Source organism: Oncorhynchus clarkii, chromosome 8 (assembly GCF_045791955.1).
Source record: "Oncorhynchus clarkii lewisi isolate Uvic-CL-2024 chromosome 8, UVic_Ocla_1.0, whole genome shotgun sequence".
Taxonomy (NCBI): domain Eukaryota; kingdom Metazoa; phylum Chordata; class Actinopteri; order Salmoniformes; family Salmonidae; genus Oncorhynchus; species Oncorhynchus clarkii.
This window is the reverse complement of record NC_092154.1, coordinates 26,229,005-26,248,799: the sequence shown is the minus strand read 5'-3', so window position 1 is coordinate 26,248,799 and position 19,795 is coordinate 26,229,005. Positions and strand designations below refer to the sequence as shown.

At 43.6% G+C, this 19,795-nt stretch overlaps 1 protein-coding gene across 2 annotated transcripts in view; it reads left to right on the top strand.

Moving 5' to 3' along the window:
• LOC139415186 (CD2-associated protein) overlaps nucleotides 1–19,795 on the top strand; it is a 73,585-nt gene that overhangs the window by 25,755 nt on the left and 28,035 nt on the right. For both annotated transcript variants that reach the window (XM_071163084.1, XM_071163083.1), the window contains exons 3-8: nucleotides 7,867–8,047; nucleotides 10,292–10,392; nucleotides 10,774–10,894; nucleotides 13,371–13,549; nucleotides 16,245–16,332; nucleotides 17,197–17,291. In XM_071163084.1, the coding sequence (XP_071019185.1) occupies nucleotides 7,867–8,047; nucleotides 10,292–10,392; nucleotides 10,774–10,894; nucleotides 13,371–13,549; nucleotides 16,245–16,332; nucleotides 17,197–17,291 (765 nt within the window). The remainder of the gene's footprint in view (nucleotides 1–7,866; nucleotides 8,048–10,291; nucleotides 10,393–10,773; nucleotides 10,895–13,370; nucleotides 13,550–16,244; nucleotides 16,333–17,196; nucleotides 17,292–19,795) is intronic.

The following is a 19,795-nucleotide window of genomic DNA, read 5'->3' as shown; positions in this document are numbered from 1 at the left end:
GCCGGCTAGGGGGAAAAAATCGGTCGACGTGCCTTTGAGCAAGACACTTAACCCTAATCGCTCCTGTAAGTCGCTCTGGATAAGAGCTTCTGATAAATGTCTAAAATGTAAATGTGATCAGGGTTAGACATACAGGGCTGTCTGCTGGCCCGGGGAGGTTTTGGAAACACTCCAGGCCAGTTGATCATCCCCAAGTAATAATATTTGGATAATGCTTTTGTTTAAATCCGAAGGATTCCCGAAGCTGTTCGTAAAGTTTTTTTTATCATGTACGCTGCACACGTACAGTGTAGCCTATAGATAATCTGTCAGGCAGAAAGAGTGCGCAGCTCTCAAACAGCTGGTTGTTGCTCAGATTATTATTTGGGCCAGTAGCTTTTTTTGCACTGGCCTGGTGTGCCACTGGCAAATTTACCTGAATGTCGAGCACTGTGTGTGCAGTGCTTATGTCTACCACTTTGTGTAGGCCTTAGCGATGCCAATGATAGCCTACCTGTCTTTAGGTAGATTGTAAGGCAATTAATTCAAATGTAATGCAGGCACATTATGAGGCACGGACCAGGTCATTATAAATTGTGACCCAATTCAGGAAACTAGGTGTACGTCACAACTTCACATGAGAGCCGTTTGAATGTAAAAAATATTTTTTATCGAAATGCGTTTTTTGGCAAAAATGCCTTTTCGAACATGTGAACTTATACAAACAAATTTGTATGCTATCTGTAAATATGAATAAATTGGTAAATTATGAACCTTGTTGGTTAAGCCACAGAAAAAGTGAGCAACCTTCCCACTAGCCATGATTGGCTGAGTTAATGAGTGGGATGAACATACTTATAGAGGAGTTCTGATTGGTCTGCCATATTCAAGGCTTCTGTCTATTTGAGCTCGTCAGTCTGTGTTGGTAATCCTGTCGAACTCAACTTTTTTTAAACATTTGTAGTGGTGCTCTCCTTTCTGGAGAATCAAGTTTTGAAAACATTGGAATTAATGTATGATAGCTAAAGAGATGGAGAAAACACCCGTCTCCGGATTACATCTTCAAACTAAGGGAAACAGTGGTATGGCATTCCTGACAGGGAGACGCATCTATCATGCTTGATGATGTGTTCAGTTAAGATAGTCTAGTGTTAGCTAGCTACATTTTCAGATATTACACGTTTCTAATTTTGACAAAGTGGTTTCATTTCAAGCTAAAGTGTATTGATAGCTAGCAGGCTCCCTAGCTGACATTTATTTGTTTTCCAGAGCTGTTTGCTTTTCTAGTTATACCATAATGTTAGCTAGCTAACATTGGACCTGGTTGGTTAGCTTCCAGCACTGTGGCATTGCTGGCACGTTGTTCATTGTTGCTTACCTAGCTAGCTATATGTCTTATGTTAGTCAGTAAATATCTGCAAAAAGGTGTTATGAAAGTTTTGCCAGCAGAGCTGGTTAGACTGTTTTCATGTTATCCAGAGGTAAACAAATCATCAGCCAAAGCGTCAAGTGTGCGCTCCGAGAGCGAAGCGAGATGGGTGGGGCTAAAGCTTAAGATGGCGTGAACAATGTAGAATGGCTGTAGACAAAGAAGAGCTCTTCACTAGATACCAAAACATTCAAAGGCCATTTTCTCAAAAGTGAATTTACAAGTTCATCAACTTTCAAAGCAGAATGACTTTCCCGTTGTTCCTCATGCAGTGTATAAAATACCATTTTGTAGCTCTTTTTATACCATTTTGAGTCTCTACTTTTATCCAATGTAAAAAAAAAAGACACCATTTCACATTTTGCTACATAAGACCAAATCCAGGCTGTAAGTCACAATTATACAATTATATATTTTTTTTATATTCTCTGCTTCAAAAAAATAAAGGGAACACTTAAACAACACAATGTAACTCCAAGTCAATCACACTTCTGTGAAATCAAACTGTTCACTTAGGAAGCAACACTGATTGACAAATTTCACATGCTGTTGTGCAAATGGAATAGACAACAGGTGGAAATTCTAGGCAATTAGCAAGACACCCTCAATAAAGGAGTGGTTCTGCAGGTGGTGACCACAGACCACTTCTCAGTTCCTATGCTTCCTGGCTGATGTTTTGGTCACTTTTGAATGCTGGCGGTGCTTTCACTCTAGTGGTAGCATGAGACGGAGTCTACAACCCACAAGTGGCTCAGGTAGTGCAGCTCATCCAGGATGGCACATCAATGCGAGATGTGGCAAGAAGTTTTGCTGTGTCTGTCAGCGTAGTGTCCAGAGCATGGAGGCGCTACCAGGAGACAGGCCAGTGCATCAGGAGACGTGGAGGAGGCCGTCAACCCAGCAGCAGGACCGCTACCTCTGCCTTTGTGCAAGGAGGAGCAGGAGGAGCACTGCCAGAGCCCTGCAAAATGACCTCCAGTAGGCCACAAATGTGCATGTCTGCTCAAACGGTCAGAAACAGACTCCATGGGGGTGGTATGAGGGCCCAACGTTTGGCATTTGCCAGAGAACACCAAGATTGGCAAATTCCCCACTGGCGCCCTGTGCTCTTCACAGATGAAAGCAGGTTCACACTGAGCATATGTGACAGAGTCTAGAGACGCCGTGGAGAATGTGCTGCTGCCTGCAACATCCTCCAGCATGACCAGTTTGGCGGTGGGTCAGTCATGGTGTGGGGTGGCATTTCTTTGGGGGGCCGCACAGCCCTCCATGTGCTCGCCAGAGGTAGCCTGACTGCCATTAGGTACCGAGATGAGATCCTCAGACCCCTTGTGAGACCATATGCTGGTGCGGTTGGCCCTGGGTTCCTCCTAATGCAAGACAATGCTAGACCTCATGTGGCTGGAGTGTGTCAGCAGTTCCTGCAAGAGGAAGGCATTGATGCTATGGACTGGCCCGCCCTTTCCCCAGACCTGAATCCAATTGAGCACATCTGGGACATCATGTCTCGCTCCATCCACCAACGCCACGTTGCACCACAGACTGTCCAGGAGTTGGCGGATGCTTTAGTTCAGGTCTGGGAGGAGATCCCTCAGGAGACCATCCGCCACCTCATCAGGAGCATGTCCAGACGTTGTAGGGAGGTCATACAGGCACGTGGCGCCCACACACACTACTAAGCCTCATTTTGACTTGTTTTAAGGACATTACAAAGTTGGATCAGCCTGTAGTGTGGTTTTCCACTTTTAATTTTGAGTGTGACTCCAAATCCAGACCTCCATGGGTTGATAAATTTGATTTACATTTATCATTTTTGTGTGATTTTGTTGTCAGCACATTCAACTATGTAAAGAAAAGTATTTAATAAGAATATTTCATTCATTCAGATCTAGGATGTGTTATTTTAGTGTTCCCTTTATTTTTTTGAGCAGTGTATAAACAAATGTGTGCTGGTGCCACGAACTGAAAAAGTTAGTATCACCAGTGGAAAGAGTTAATGTCGAATTCCTGATATTAGTTGTTTTTTTACAACCTTGCAAGTGGAACAGTATTAGTCTATAATATGATCGTTTTCTGTAGAATCAGCATGTGAGGGCTCTGCAAAGCAGGTTCAAAAGCAGGTTGCCATTAGCTCTTACTTGTTTAGCGAGGCGGACTCCACTGGAGACAGAGATTTCAGAGTGCTTTTTCGAGCATTCCTGAGAGATTCCGGCAGAGTGAGTAGAGCGGGCTGTGGCTGGCTGGCTGCTGTCCTAGCCTTTTTCTATGGTCTGAGCTGGAATTGGGGCAGGTCTCAACATGAGCAGACACAGGCCCATAGAGCAGTAAAGTAAACGTTTACATATACACTCAGAGCGTACTGCATTCTATCAGTTATTAGTGGTTAATTTTGTGGAAATGTTCAAGCACACAAGGTGAGAAACCTGTGTCAGAGGAGAACTTTGAGTGCAGTTGCTCAATAGTGTGTGCGGAGTGAGGAGTCGAAGGGCCTGTTAAAGCACTCTGAGGAGGAATGTCCCTGTGTAGTTGCTGCAGCACAGCTCAGTGAATAATGGCATTTCTGAGGAGGGTGTGGACATAGGTCTACAAAATGGTTGATTCCACAGTTAAAGGGAAAGCCTTGTCCTACATGAGCTTAAACGTTAGCGCTAGATAACGTGAGTGACTACACATGACATGATAGAGGTTTGGCCTGTGAAAGTTACCTTGGAAGTTCAATATGAAGGCATCATATCTGTATGCTATCAGTTCATGATTTGTAGGTTTTGTGTTCCCATTTACCATTCAAATCAGGGATACACAATATATCGGTGAGCATATCGGAACCGGCCGACATTAGCTAAAAATGCCAACGTCGGTATCGGCTGTCTAGTTTAACGCCAATGTTAAAAACCGATGTCAAAGGTAACGTGCATACCTAAAAAATGTAGGTATGACGTAATAACGGCACTTAAAATGTTGCGCTACACATGCAACACTGCATTCCTAACCTAGCCCACACAATGTCTGATGTGTGGATCGAGCAGTCATTTGAAAGAGTAAGAAAATTCCAGCAAGACAACTCGAAGGCAAAATCCATTAAAGCCAAGATCATGGATTTCATTGTCCTTGACAATCAACTGTTCTCTGTCATGGGTGATGTTGGCTTTCGCCGACTGGTCGAGCACCGGTGCACACTACCTAGTGCGAAATTTTTCAGATGTTGCCCTACCGGAGTTACACAATAATGGCGTCACTGCTATTAGCTTCACGACATGCATACTTTGGAGCGCCGTTTGGGTCTTTGCGTGTCAAAAAAGATACAGTAGCACTGTCAAAGCTGTACAAAAAACTCTGCAAACACTGGCCACAAACGATGTGTTTACAGTACCGCGTTGGTAATAAAGCATAATTTCTTCGACCGCAACTTCTGGGGTAACTAGCTTTATCTCGGTACCTAGCTATTACCAATACAACCAGCCTGAAAATTATGCCCAGTAGAAACTGCAGTCATTTCATTATTCTTAGCAATGATTTAGGAATCTTTGTAAGTATTAGCTAGGTTGCCACTTGTTGTTCGCCTATTGAAATTGACCTTCAGTTCATGAAAATATATAGCTAGCCAGCTACTTAACCCTGTTGCCCAAAGCTAAAGTTATAAGCAGCCAGCTAGCCTCATCTGGCTAGTGAGGCTCTACCGTACCGGGTTATGTGTTGTGAAACTAGCTACAATAAAGATTAGGCACAATAGTGGAATTTGTGGTTTGTCTTCAAAATAAAAGTATGTCATTGACAGTGATACAAATAGTACAATTTGGAGGTCGACCGATTTATCGGAATGGCCGATTTTAATTAGGGCCAGTTTTCATAACAATCGTAAACCGGTATTTTTGGACACCGATTTCGCCGATTATTTTTCTTTTTTACACCTTTATTCAAGTCCGTTAAGAACACGTTCTTAGTTTCAATGACGGCCTAGAAACGGTGGCTTAACTGCCTTGTTCAGAGGCAGAACGACAGATTTTTACCTTGTCAGCTCGGGGATTCAATCTTGCAACCTTACAGTTAACTAGTCCAACGCTCTAACCACCTGCCTCTCATTGCACTCCACGAGGAGCCTACCTGTTACGCGAATGCAGTAAGAAGCCAAGGTAAGTTGCTAGCTAGCATTAAATGTATCTTATAAAAAACAATCAATCAATCATAATCACTAGTTAACTACACATGGTTGATGATATTACTAGTTTATCTAGCGTGTCTTGCGTTGCATATAATCGTTGCGGTGTGCATTCGCGGAAAAAGGACTGTCGTTGCTCCGTGTACCTAACCATAAACATCAATGCCTTTCTTAAAATCAATACACAGAAGTAATATTTTTAAACCTGCATATTTAGCTAAAATAAATCCAGGTTAGCAGGCAATATTAACAAGGTGAAATTGTGTCACTTCTCTTGCGTTCATTGCACGCAGAGTCAGGGTATATGCGATAATAGTAAACGTTTTGTTTTCGAGATGGTAGTTTCCGGATTCGACCATATTAATGACCAAAGGCTCGTATTTCTGTGTGTTATTATGTTATAATTAAGTCTATGATTTGATATTTGATAGAGCAGTCTGACTGAGCGATGGTAGGCAGCAGCAGGCTTGTAGGCATTCATTCAAACTGCGCTTTCGTGCGTTTTGCCAGCAGCTCTTCACTGTGCTTCAAGCATTGCGTTGTTTATGACTTCAAGCCTTTCAACTCCCGAGATTAGGCTGGTGTAACCGATGTGAAATGGCTAGCTAGTTAGCGGGGTGAGTGCTAATAGCATTTCAAACATCACTCGCTCTGAGATTTGGAGTGGTTGTTCCCCTTGCTCTGCATTGGTAACGTTGCTTTGAGGATGGCTGTTGTCGATGTGTTCCTCGTTCGAGCCCAGGTAGGAGCGAGGAGAGGGATGGAAGCTATACTGTAACACTGGCAATAATAAAGTGCCTTTAAGAACATCCAATAGTCAGGTATATGGAATATAAATGGTATAGTGAGAAATAGTCCTATAAATGCTATATGAACTACAACCTAAAACCTCTTACCTTGGAATATTGAAGTCTCATGTTAAAAGGAACCACCAGCTTTCACATGTTCTCATGTTCTGAGCAAGGAACTTAAACGTTCGCTTTTTACATGGCACATATTGCACTTTTACCTTCTTCTCCAACACTTTGTTTTTGCATTATTTAAACCAAATTGAACATGTTTCATTATTTATTTGAGGCTAAATTGATTTTTATTGATGTATTATATTAAGTTAAAGTAAGCGTTTATTCAGTATTGTTGTAATTGTCATTTATTACAAATACATTTAAAAATCGGCCGATTAATCGGCATCTGCTTTTTTTGGTCCTCCAATAATCGGTATCGGCGTTGAATAATCAAAATCAGTCGACCTCTAGAATTATTCCATACTTTTATTTTGAATGCTAACCACAAAGTCCACTATTGTGGGTAATCCTTATTGTGGCTAGCTTCACATAGATATGTCAAATAAGTTAATAAATTAGGGTTATTTTAGATGACACCTAGCTATGCTACTGAAACAGATTATGTCGTGTTATTTGACACTTCAAATGGCGTTCCATAGAAATCCTGGTTGAGAATGGAACAAATGAACAGCAAAACAAAACAGCACAGCAAGTAAGTGAAAAAAATTGGTTTTGATTATGTTTATCTGGTAATGGGGCATATGTAAATGCCAACAAAATGACTTTTTGTTTGCGTGTAACCTTTTATTTAACTAGGCAAGTCAGTTAACAACAAATTCTTATTTACAATGACGGCCCGCACGACGCTGGGCCAATTGTGCACCGCTCTATGGGACTCCCAATTATGGCCGGATGTGATACAGCCTGGATTCGAACCAGGGACTGTAGTGACGCCTCTGATTATCGGTATTGGCCCAAAAATTTCATATCGGTGCATCACTAATTCAAATAGTGCCCTGCAGTTTCTATTCCCATATATTCCCATATGAAACTATGGACGTATTGAACATCTCAAGAGAATATCTTGAGAATACACACTGTGTCAAATAGAATCTCCCGAACTGAACTCAATACAGGAGGCCTACCTCTCGTGCCCACCTCCTCACAATATCATTGAGTCTACGCTGAAACTGCAGCCTCGCGAACCTTATCTAAATGCAGCCCCAGGAGGAGTTGGCTAGCTAGCTCACAGCACACAGCAAATCAGCAGACATCATCATGATATGGGAATTTCATTATGTGATTGATACTACATTCACATTTGAGTCAATTAAACTACAGTGCATTTTACAAAATGAGTTTAAGAAAAACACCGATCACAATCATTGCTAGCAAAATCTTCTTCCAAACAGCCACTATCAGCAAGATCAGTGTAGGCTAAATGTAAGTGATCCTCTTTATAATTAGCCTAAATTAATCATTGTCCTCTCCGCTGTGTGTGGTGTCTCTGGTGGCAGGAGATGAAGAAGGAGCCCAAGGAGGTGAATGTGACAAAAGAGGAGGCCAAGGAGGAGGCGCAGCCCCAGCGGAGAGAGAAGAGTGCAGGGAATGTGGCCAACCTGGTCCAGCGGATGAGCACCTACGGCATCCCAGCTGGGGGCTTCCAGCCACACTCGCAGCCCCGCGGTCTCAAGAAGAGTAAGTCAGTTGTGTGTGTTAACAGTTGGCTGTGCTTTTATTGTTTAGGAACACATGAAGATGTCTCTACTCAAGCACTACCTAAAAAAACTTGGAGGAATGCCTAGGGTCCCCCCCATTCATTTCTGTGGACTTCAAGGGATATTTATGGTTTTGTCAAAAACACTTTATCGTCTTCCCCAGAGTCAGATTAACTCACAGAAGCTGCTAACTTGCGTTGCCGCAATTGCTAACTAGCGGTGCCGCAATTGCTAACTAGCGTTAGCGCATTAATTGGAAGTCTATGGGAACGGCTAGCATGCAGACATAAAAATGGTATCTAAGAGTTCATCTGACTCTGGGGAAGTAGATAAAGGGCTTAATTTCCAAAATCCCAAAGTATCCCTTTAATCTACCATAGACTAAAGCCTACTGCACACAGATTAAACCCACACAGAACAAACCCACACATTAAAATATATAATGCCAATACTGAATGACTCTTGAGTTGTGGCTCTAACTATATTTCCCAGTAATGATAGCATTAAGACAAGTGGATGTATTCATTTAAATAGTTTGTTGTTCATATTTAGACATGCATGTACTGTTTTGTCTCTGAATTGGTTCCTAAGCTTATTCCTGGACTAAAAAGCACTTTCAATGAAGATTCTCTCATTGGGGCCTTGAAGCAGGACTTTAAGGTATTGAAGTATCTTAGTTATTCATTTTTCCTTTACTATCCACAACAAGCAAGGGAAGGTGTCAAGAAGACTAGAGAATGCTTATTTTTTTAAATATTGTAAACCAACAGAGGTTATGTTCCTCTCTTGAGTATCGCTACTTCAATATAACACTCAGAATAAACTGCTTTCATTTCATGTTTTCCATCTCACTGTGGGAGGAAATAAATCAGTTTTCTCTTCTCTGAAGTGTGTCATAGATTCAAGGTGGATACTGGATATTGGCTATATATCACCTGCTACTGTATTTGCTAGTCATGGAGGCTTTTCTTCCACCTTGAGTCTTTGTATAGCCTACACAACCATTCTCTTGTGACATTTGTCAATATAACTTGATTTAATTAAAGTGTCAACAGCAGTGTTACGTGAATGCCAAGTAGTCCCTATTGAAATGCAGCATTAAAGTGGAGATGACGAACTTCTGATAATCGTCTGTCTCTGCAGAGGCGTGTGTGTGATGGTATTAATAGCAGCACTTGGTCTGACAGTGATGCACGCTGACTGTAGTGGCGCTCTTGCCACCTGTTGTTAAAAGTTTTCAGAGAACAGTATATTGGAATGAACAAAAACACTCTGGAGCCTGAAATTAGTATTCGACCACCAGTCAAATGCTGGTAAAATGTCTGAGGGGAGGGTGAATTTCGTCATTGGCTGGTGGTGGGCCAAAAAGTTAGTTTCAGGCCCTATACACATGGGTCCTAGTGTTAGTGCAGTTCTAGTGAGCAGCCGTTAGGTCTCCTCTGTGAGGTGACTTCTTGCAGTCTAGTTTACCCTGGCCAAGTCCCAATTATCTCTCCTTCCTCCCAAAATGTGCACTTGATCACTTCCATTCACTGATTTGAAAGGAACTGATTTGTGGGAAGTGGTGAATGAGAGTACACTTCAGGAGAAAGGAGATATTATTGGGACACATCCCCTCTGTGCATCTTTGAACTGCCACAGGAACACCTTGCTGAAAGTCGCATAGTGCTTCTTGCAGGAGGGGAGTATTCTCATCCACTTCTTAGATTCAGACACCCTCTAGGGCTGGGAATTGCCAAGGACCCCGTGATACTATACTTAAGTGACAATTCTGTATGTATTGCAATTCAATACTGTGATTTTATTGCAATTCCATGGTCAAAACCTATTGCTCACCATATGTCTGCTGCAGAGGGACAAGAGAGCCATGAGAAAACTAGTTTTGGTCAGTCATGGAAGTAAAAGTGCTGAAAACTAATTTGCTCCCTATTTAAAAAGATGGAGAACAAGCTGTGAAGGAAAAATATTTGGAGTTTTTGTGCAGTTACAGCCAATTAGCTCAAAAATAATATTGCGATATTGTCAAAACGATACGATAGCATCAAAAATAATATCCCGAACTGTATTGATGTTTTCCCCTATCACTACTGCCCTCCTCAGGACACCAGGGTACACACACGTGCGTCCAGGAAGTTGAAGCCTTGAGGCGGCCCATTGAGCAGCGAGCAGACTGGTGTAACTGGTGTTCCCAGTCTTCTCAGACTCCTGTCTTTTGTGGTTGCAGAACCTAAGAAGCGGCAGTGCAGGGCTCTGTTTGAATACGTGCCCCAGAACGAGGATGAGCTGGAGCTGAAGATAGGGGATATCATCGACATCAATGAGGAGGTAAGGCTAGTGCTTCTTTACACTGCCCTGCATTGAGCTATTTCCGCTGCTCGTAATGACTTTCCTGCATTGGGTTTCCTTACCTGTGCTTTATTTCATGTCTCCTTGTTAGACTCATTGTTCTGTTGATTTGCAGTTTTTATTTTTTTAGGTAAAGTTTTACATTGGAGAATAAAAGAGAATTGCCATGATCTCTGTAACTATCTGATAATTTTAATTCTGTCTACATATTACCATTACATTGGATGCAAATTGTGACAGCTAATAGTATCTTAGGCTGTTGTGATTTATGATAAGGTCTATTATATTATCATAAGGTGATTATGAGGCATTTATTCTAAGGTGATCAGGTATTCATTGGCTTCTGGTTGGTTGTTCCAGGTGGAGGAAGGCTGGTGGAGTGGAACCATGAATGGCAAATCAGGACTGTTTCCCTCCAACTTCGTCAAAGAGATGGAGACGAACGCAGACGGACAGACAAATGACTTAACAGATGAAGCCGGTAATTGTGGAGCGGGCAGAGCTTCAGTAATGAAGGCGCGACTCATGTTTAAGCAGAGCGTGTCATAACAAGTTAGTGCTGCTAAAGAATGTAGCTTCTTGTCTGAATCTCCAGGCCTTTGTGTTTAAATGATTGTGTCTACATGAGAGATGGCGACAGCCTACCTGTTGAGATGAGTGCATTCGGAAACTATTCCGGCCCCTTGACTTTTAACCAAATTTTGTTACGTTACAGCCTTGTTTCAAAAATGGATTAAATCATCCCCCCCCCAATCAATCTACACACAATACCCCATATTCACAAAGCAAACACAGGTTTTTAGACATTTTTGAAAATGTATAAAAATACTGAAATATCACATTTCCATAAGTATTCAGTACCTTTACTCAGTTGTTGAAGCACCTTTGACAACGATTACAGCCTCCAGTCTTCTTGGGTATGACGCCACAAGCTTGCCACACCTGTTTTTGGGGCGTTTCTCCCATTCTCCTCTGCAGATCCTCTCAAGCGCTGTCAGGCTGCACAGCTATTTTCAGGTCTCTCCAGAGATGTTCGAGTCAGGGCTCCCGCTGGACCACTCAAGGACATTCAGAGACTTGTCCCGAAGCCACTCCTGCGTTGTCTTTGCTGTGTGCTTAGGTTTTGTTGTCCTGTTGGACTGGAGCAAAGGCTCACCTTCCGAGATCCTGAGCGCTCTGGAGCAGGTTTTCATCAAGGATCTCTCTGTACTTTGCTCTGTTCTTCTTTCAATCGATCTGTCTCTCAGTCCATGACACTGGAAAAACAACCCCACAGCTTGATGCTGCCACCGTAGGGATGGTGCCAGGTTTCCTCCAGATGTGACGCTTGTCATTCAGTTCAATCTTTGTTTCACCTGACCAGAGAATCTTGTTTTTCATGGTCTGAGAGTCCTTTAGGTGTCTTTTGGCCAACTGACATTTGCCTTTTACTGAGGAGTGGGTTCCGTCTGGCCGCTCTACCATAAAGGCCTGATTGGTGGAGTGCTGCAGAGATGGTTGTCCTTTTGGAAGATTCTCCCATCTCCAAAGAGGAACTCTGGAGCTCTGTCAGTGACCATCGGGATCTTGGTCACATCCCTGACAAAGGCCCTTCTCCCCTGATTGTTCAGTTTGGTCGGGCTGCCAGCTCTAGAAAGAGTCTTGGTGGCCCAAACTTCTTCCATTTAAGAATGATGGAGGCCACTGTGTTCTTGGGAACATTCAATGCCACCGAAATCTGTTGGTACCCTTCCCCAGATCTGTGCCTTGACACAATTCTGTCTCGGAGCTCTACGGACAATTCCTTCAACCTCATGACATGCACATCAACTGTGGGACCTTTTATATAGACAGGTGTGTGTGCCTTTCCAAATCATGTCCAATCAATTGAGTTTACCACAGGTAAATGTTTGGAAAATATTTGGTGACGTGGTAAAAGAGGACATCAGTGCCAGCTAGTCACAAGACAGGACTTCAAATAGGCTTATTGCATGTCAAGGGAACTGTAGCCCACAGTTTCAATAGGTTAAATGGAAATCTGGACACTGACTATAGGTCTATAATCTCTCATAGCCCTAATATTAACTCCTGCAGAATTAAGCATTTCTGGCAATAAAATGATACACAGGTGTGGGAGAAATATGATTTATTTATTTCTGCATCTTGAGAGAATGCAATGCTCAGTTAGATACCATCTGTAGAGGTGTCGCCTTCATCATAAGAGCGGATAGTATTTCGACCACATAAAATATGCATCAAAGGCAAACTGAAATCTTATCAGAAACACGTTGTCATTTTCACAGCTTTCTTTTTTCTTAAAACCCGTCAAACACAGAGAATCTTGCACAGAGAATCTTTCCTGAATTATTTTTATTTTGTATTATATTTATTTATTTTTCTTCATTTTATTTATTTATCTTTTGGGGGGGGGGTTTATTGTATTTTCTCCCCAGTACCTAAGCTTCTTTGCTCCACGAAAGGTGACAGAACATTACCGATGTCAACTGGATTAAAGCATTCATTCTATCCGTCTATTACATTATTCTGTTGAGCAAGGCTTTATTTAGTCTTCTAGGGCTACATATGATGACAAAAGATAAGCTACTTGTATCTAGTTATATACAAGTTGACTAACACAGCCTACCAAAATGGCGGAGATTATAAGCAGAAAGGTATCTAAATTAGGCCCCCAAAAAATCCTGGACCCTCCCCTTTCTATATTTGTAGGTTATGGTTGACTGAGGGCCTCAGATCATCACTTTATCACATATAGTCAGGCAGTTTCAGATGGGTTATTAGCAGGTGTGGGTGAACAAACAGCTGACCTGCACACCATTAGTGTGTGTGTGTGTGTGTGGGGGGGGGGGGGCCTAGCTTGTGTATTTTTCTCATGCACAAGTGTGTACATACACAAATGCACGTGTTTCTGCACGTTTTGCTTTGTTCTCTTCGCCTCATGCATTGTGTCCTTCCCACAGACGCCAGTGGTAAAGAAGCTCTGCTTCCCCCCTCCCCCACCCACCCCTCTCCAGGCAATGGAGTGATCACCCAGCCCAAGAAGATCCGGGGGGTGGGCTTTGGGGACATCTTCAGGGAAGGCTCGGTCAAGCTAAAGGCCCGCCTGCCCAGCACAGAGGGAGAGGAGAAGAAAGACAAAGTAAGTGAGCTGAGCCGGTGCTCAGAGATGTCTGTCTGAGATGTCACTCACAAGGTGTCGTGCACCTCAACAGGTTCCGATAAGGCTCAAATATGCGCTTCCCCTTCAAATACGCGCTTCCCCTTCAAATACACTGAAGTCCTCTGAGAACCAATTCACAATTGAGAGGAAGACGGGAATGTTTTTTTAAGTGTCCAAAGGTTCCCAACCGTCTGTTGCATAACAGTAAAACAATAGGAAGAATGTTTATGGTTGGCGTGTTGACTTACTCAGGGTCATATGACTGAAGTCAGAAATTAATTTCAACTGGAATGCAATTGAAACCAATGCTGGTGAAAGTAATATGGTAGTTTTACATTGGATATTATTGGTTTATGAGCTTGTTTTACATTAACTAACATTCTGAGTTCAGCCTAAAGCTGGATGACATGAACAAAAATAAATTTCAAGATAAACTGACTGCATTATCACAGTTACGATAAATTGAACAATAAGTTTATAGCAATGTGCACCAGTTATTAAAAAAAAATATATATTACCCATAAAACTATGACTTTGAATGTTGTAGTTATCAATTGTCCCATTTAACTATCACCCGTCTTAGCAAACTTATTTCATTTCAAACTTCACATTTCTCTAGTAGGGCCCTGTAAGTTATTTCTTGTAATGAACTATATTAGCAAAATGTCCATGATAAATGGTCGGTGACGATCATTTCTGGTTTATCGTCCCAGCGCTAGTTCAGCCACCATTACACATGCTCCTGTATGGGGACCACCAGTCAGCATTGTTTAGTGTTGTGGTGACTGTTTAAGTCCTGGGGGAAGTGATGCAGCGTGGGTTGGGTATCTTTATCAACCTTTCCTCCTCCCCAGCTGATAGCCTTTATTTTTTATTTTGGTTGGATGGCAGGCAGGCAGTTTCCCTGCTCCCTCTGACTGACCTAGTTTCCTGGCGTTGTATCTGAGGGCGATATTTCAGCGTATCTGAGGGAGACCAACTACAGCAGCACACTCAGATAATTAGTGACATTAATTTGCATGGATAGTGATAACTTAATAGTCCAGCTAATAGCACACTCTAGGTTTAGTTGAACATTTCTAGCTTCCATTCAACCCCCTCTGAAACTTTTCTCTCACCCCGGCTCCTTCTCCCTGTTCTCTCTTTCATGGCAGCGTTGGTTCAGTCTTTGTCCCACAGCTTACAACATGGCATATTCCATTACGCTGTCGTTCACACAGTCAATCCATCAGTAGCAGCATCTCTGGCACTTTCCGCTCACGCGCTCCCCCTCTGCTCTCTCGCTCCCCCTCTGCTCTCTCGCTCCCTAACTGCTCTCTCGCTCCCTAACTGCTCTCTCGCTCCCTAACTGCTCTCTCGCTCCCTAACTGCTCTCTCGCTCCCTAACTGCTCTCTCGCTCCCTAACTGCTCTCTCGCTCCCTAACTGCTCTCTCGCTCCCTAACTGCTCTCTCGCTCCCTAACTGCTCTCTCGCTCCCTAACTGCTCTCTCGCTCCCTAACTGCTCTCTCGCTCCCCCTCTGCTCTCTCGCTCCCCCTCTGCTCTCTCTCGCTCTGCTCTCTCGCTCCCCCTCTGCTCTCTCGCTCCCCCTCTGCTCTCTCGCTCCCCCTCTGCTCTCTCGCTCCCCCTCTGCTCTCTCGCTCCCCCTCTGCTCTCTCGCTCCCCCTCTGCTCTCTCGCTCCCCCTCTGCTCTCTCGCTCCCCCTCTGCTCTCTCGCTCCCCCTCTGCTCTCTCGCTCCCCCTCTGCTCTCTCGCTCCCCCTCTGCTCTCTCGCTCCCCCTCTGCTCTCTCGCTCCCCCTCTGCTCTCTCGCTCCCCCTCTGCGCTCTCGCTCCCCCTCTGCGCTCTCGCTCCCCCTCTCTGCGCTCTCGCTCCCCCTCTCTGCGCTCTCGCTCCCCCTCTCTGCGCTCTCGCTCCCACTCTCTGCTCTTTCGCTCGCTCGCTCGCTCGCTCTCTGCTCTTTCGCTCGCTCGCTCGCTCGCTCGTTCGCTCTCTGCTCTTTCGCTCGCTCGCTCGCTCTCTGCTCTTTCGCTCGCTCGCTTGCTCTCTGCTCTTTCGCTCGCTCACTCGCTCGCTCTGACTGACCTTGTTTCCTGGCCTCGTATCTGAGGGCAATATTTATTTTTCGCTCGCGCTCGCTATTTTTCACGCTCTCTTTTTCGCTCGCGCTTGCTCTTTTTTGCTCGTGCTTGCTCTTTTTTGCTCGCGCTTGCTCTTTTTTGCTCGCGCTCGCTCTCTTTCGCTTGCAATCGCTCTCTTTTTCGCTCGACTCTCTCTATCCTCGTGACTCAACAGCTTGTTACTCATAATCTAGAGGACATTCACCTTAGCTGAGACAAAACACAGAATAAACGTAGGCCTGCCTAACTCTACCACTTATCTGTCTGCTCACTCAGTAACTAACAAAGGTTTCCTGATGTTGGTCTACGTTTTGGCGTAACTCATATAACCCATATGACATACTCTGTAGCAGACTGGCATACTCTTCACAAACACTGACCTGCACGCTGACTAACACACTGTCTGTTGACCAATCGGTGAGTCCGCTGATGACCCTGTGCTCAGTGTTCATTCCGGTCAGGCATGCCTAGTCTCACATTGGTGGGGACCATCTGAGCATTGTACTGTGCATCCAATCATGTCGGTAAATCCATCTGTGGTTTGCTTCATTTTAGCCAATCCCATTATTACCATCTGCCGCAAAGCCCGCCCATTCCAATGTGACAGACTCACAGAAAGCAGAGGGGGACAGCAAAGCAAAAGGTAAGGGGGAGGGTAAAGGTCCCAGTGTGTATGATTAGAAGTGACTTAAACACAAACTGCCATCTCGTGTTATGTTCTCAGAGAGTACAATAGGTGTGTTTTGTCATGCCCGTCATGCGTGTGTTTTGTCATGCGTGTGTTTTGTCATGCCCGTCATGCGTGTGTTTTGTCATGCCCGTCATGCGTGTGTTTTGTCATGCCCGTCATGCGTGTGTTTTGTCATGCCCGTCATGCGTGTGTTTTGTCATGCCCGTCATGCCCATAATGCGTGTGTTTTGTCATGCCCGTAATGCGTGTGTTTTGTCATGCCCGTAAGGACCATTGTCCAACACTTGATAATCATAGCACAACATTTATGGTGTTTTTTTTATTGTGATTGTAAAATGTTGTTCTTACATTGAGGTTCAAGTGGGATATATTGTCATGTGGTGTGGGATGTTGTGCTTCCTAAGTGTTCAACTTTTAAAGCCAATGGTAGGTTTAGGGTTAGCCAATCGTAACGGTATCACTAGGAATAAACTTAACACATCCATCACTTTTTTAATTTTTATTTGATTTATTGAACCTTTATTTAACTAGACAAGCCGGTTAAGAACAAATTCTTATTTACATTGACGGCCTACCCCGGACGACGCTGGGCCAATTGTGCGCAGCCCTATGAGACTCCCAATCACGGCTGGATGTGATACAGTCTGGAATCAAACCAGGGACTGTAGTGACACCTCTTGCACTGAGATGCAGTGCCTTAGACCGCTGCGCCACTCAGGAGAACTTGACTCTTATTGGATGTGTTTGTTTATTTGGTCGGTTTTGTTGGTGAATGACTGCATTTCTCAAGAACAGTATTGTTCCTCTCCCCCCCAGTAAAAGAATACTGCAAGGCCACATTTGCATTTGAAGCCACAAACCAAGATGAGCTGACACTGAAAGAGGGTGACGTCATACAGATTTTGAGTAAGGTAAGTAAAGCCGCCCGGACCAGCACCAGCTGCTGGCCTCTGGCCCAGCCAATACTCAGTTGAAAAGCTTAAAGCTACTACTACTCCAAACAGGTTTTAAAACAGTCTACGTAACTGTCCCACTTGTAAGGGAGAGAGTTTACTAGAGGATGTATAGGCTTGTTCCCAGCCACATGTTTACACTATACACCTGGAAAATGTGCCTGTTTGCGTATAGCTATAACACATATAAACACAGTGAGTTATCTATTTAATCCTGGTCAACATGGTCCATCCCAGTCCGTGCTCCTCAGTGTGTTCATCTCACTTCCCGAACCGGACCCAGGTATAGTGGTACTGATTGTCCAAATCCACCTTACTGCACATTCTCCAGCCCTGCTTGTCTATTCTTCCCTAGTGAAGTACAGTTGAAGTCGGAAGTTTACATACACCTTAGCCAAATACATTTAAACTCAGTTTTTCACAATTCCTGACATTTAATCATAGTAAAGTGCCTGTCTTAAGTCAGTTAGGATCACCACTTTATTTTAAGAATGTCAGAATATTAGTAGAGTGATTTATTTCAGATTTTATTACTTTCTTCACATTCCCAGTGAGTCAGAAGTTTACATACACTCAATTTGCATTTGGTAGCATTACCTTAAACAATTTAAACTTGGGTCAAACGTTTTGGGTAGCCTCCCACAATAAGTTGGGTGAATTTTGGCCCATTCCTCCTGACAGAGCTGGTGTACCTGAGTCAGGTTTGTAGGCCTCCTTGCTCGCACACGCCTTTTCAGTTCTGCCCACAAATGTTATATAGGATTGAGGCCAGGGCTTTGTGATGGCCACTCCAATACCTTGACTTTGTTGTCCTTAAGCCATTTTGCCACAGCTTAGGAAGTATGCTTGGGGTCATTGTCCATTTGGAAGACCCATTTGCGACCAAGCTTTAACTTCCTGACTGATGTCTTGAGATGTTGCTTCTCCTGCCTCATGATGCCATCTATTTTGTGAAGTGCACCAGTCCCTCCTGCAGCAAAGCACCCCCACAACATGATGCTGCCACCCCCGTGCTTCATGGTTGGGATGGTGTTCTTCGGCTTGCAAGCCTCCCCCTTTTTCCTCCAAACGTAACGATGGTCATTATGGCCAAACAGTTCTATTTTTGTTTCATCAGACCAGAGGACATTTCTCCAATAAGTATGATCTTTGTCCCCATGTGCAGTTGCAAAACGTAGTCTGGCTTTTTTATGGCTGTTTTGTAGCAGTGGCTTCTTCCTTGCTGAGTGGCCTTTCAGGTTATGTCGATATAGGACTTGTTTTACTGTGGATATAGATACTTTTGTACCCGTTTCCTCCAGCATCTTCACAAGGTCCTTTGCTGTTCTGGGATTGATTTGCACTTTTCGCACCAAAGTACATTAATCTCTAGGAGACAGAACACGTCTCCTTCCTGAGCTGTATGACTGCTGCGTGGTCCCACGGTATTTATACTTGCCAACTGTTGTTTGTACAGATGAACGTGGTACCTTCAGGCATTTGGAAATTTCTCCCAAGAATGAACCAGACTTGTGGAGGTCTACAATTGTCTTCTGAGTTCTTGGCTGATTTTATTTTGATTTTACCATGATGTCAAGCAAAGAGGCACTGAGTTTGAAGGTAGGCCTTGAAATACATCCACAGGTACACCTCCAATTGACTCAGGCTGATTGACATAATTTATCAGAAGCTTCTTAAGCCATGACATAATTTTCTGGAATTTTCCAAGCTGTTTAAAGGCACAGTCAACTTAGTGTATGTAAACTTCTGACCCACTGGAATTGTGATACAGTGAATTATAAGTTAAGTAATCTGTCTGTAAACAATTGTTGGACGAATTACTTGTCATGCACAAAGTAGATGTCCTAACCAACTTGCCAAAACTATAGTTTGTTAACAATACATTTGTGGAGTGGTTGAAAAATGAGTTTTAATGACTCCAACCTAAGTGTATGTAAACTTCTGACTTCAACTGTAGGTGAATGATGTGAGCAAGACCTGGTCCAGGAGACTAGGGACAGATTTGAGTATGTAGTCCTAATGATTCTGATTAGGTAGACTTGGGTAGTTTGCTGTAGGCACAGCAACATTTTGTAACATTTTGTAACAGAATCATCTTAGTGATCATCTTATTGGACCAGTTCAGGTAGTACCTCTTCCATTTCAGAATGGCCTCTAAACATGACCCCGATCACCATCGAGCACCCTGCTGTGTTTTGGAAGCAGCGTGATGGTAGGAAGCTGTCACCGTAGCAAATAAGTGATCTATTGCAGTTAGCTTCCCTTGACATTGACCTGAGACTTGGGACTTGGGTCCCTGTTGAATTTTACACCCTGAAGAAGAGCATGAGTGCCATGACTGGGAACGTGGCCAAGACAGTGCTAGGCCATATGGAGAGGTTGAGTTACCGTTAAGAGGTGGCTCTTGAGTCATGTTTTGTTATTTAAGGCAGACACATTATGACAGATCACGTTTCGCTGTG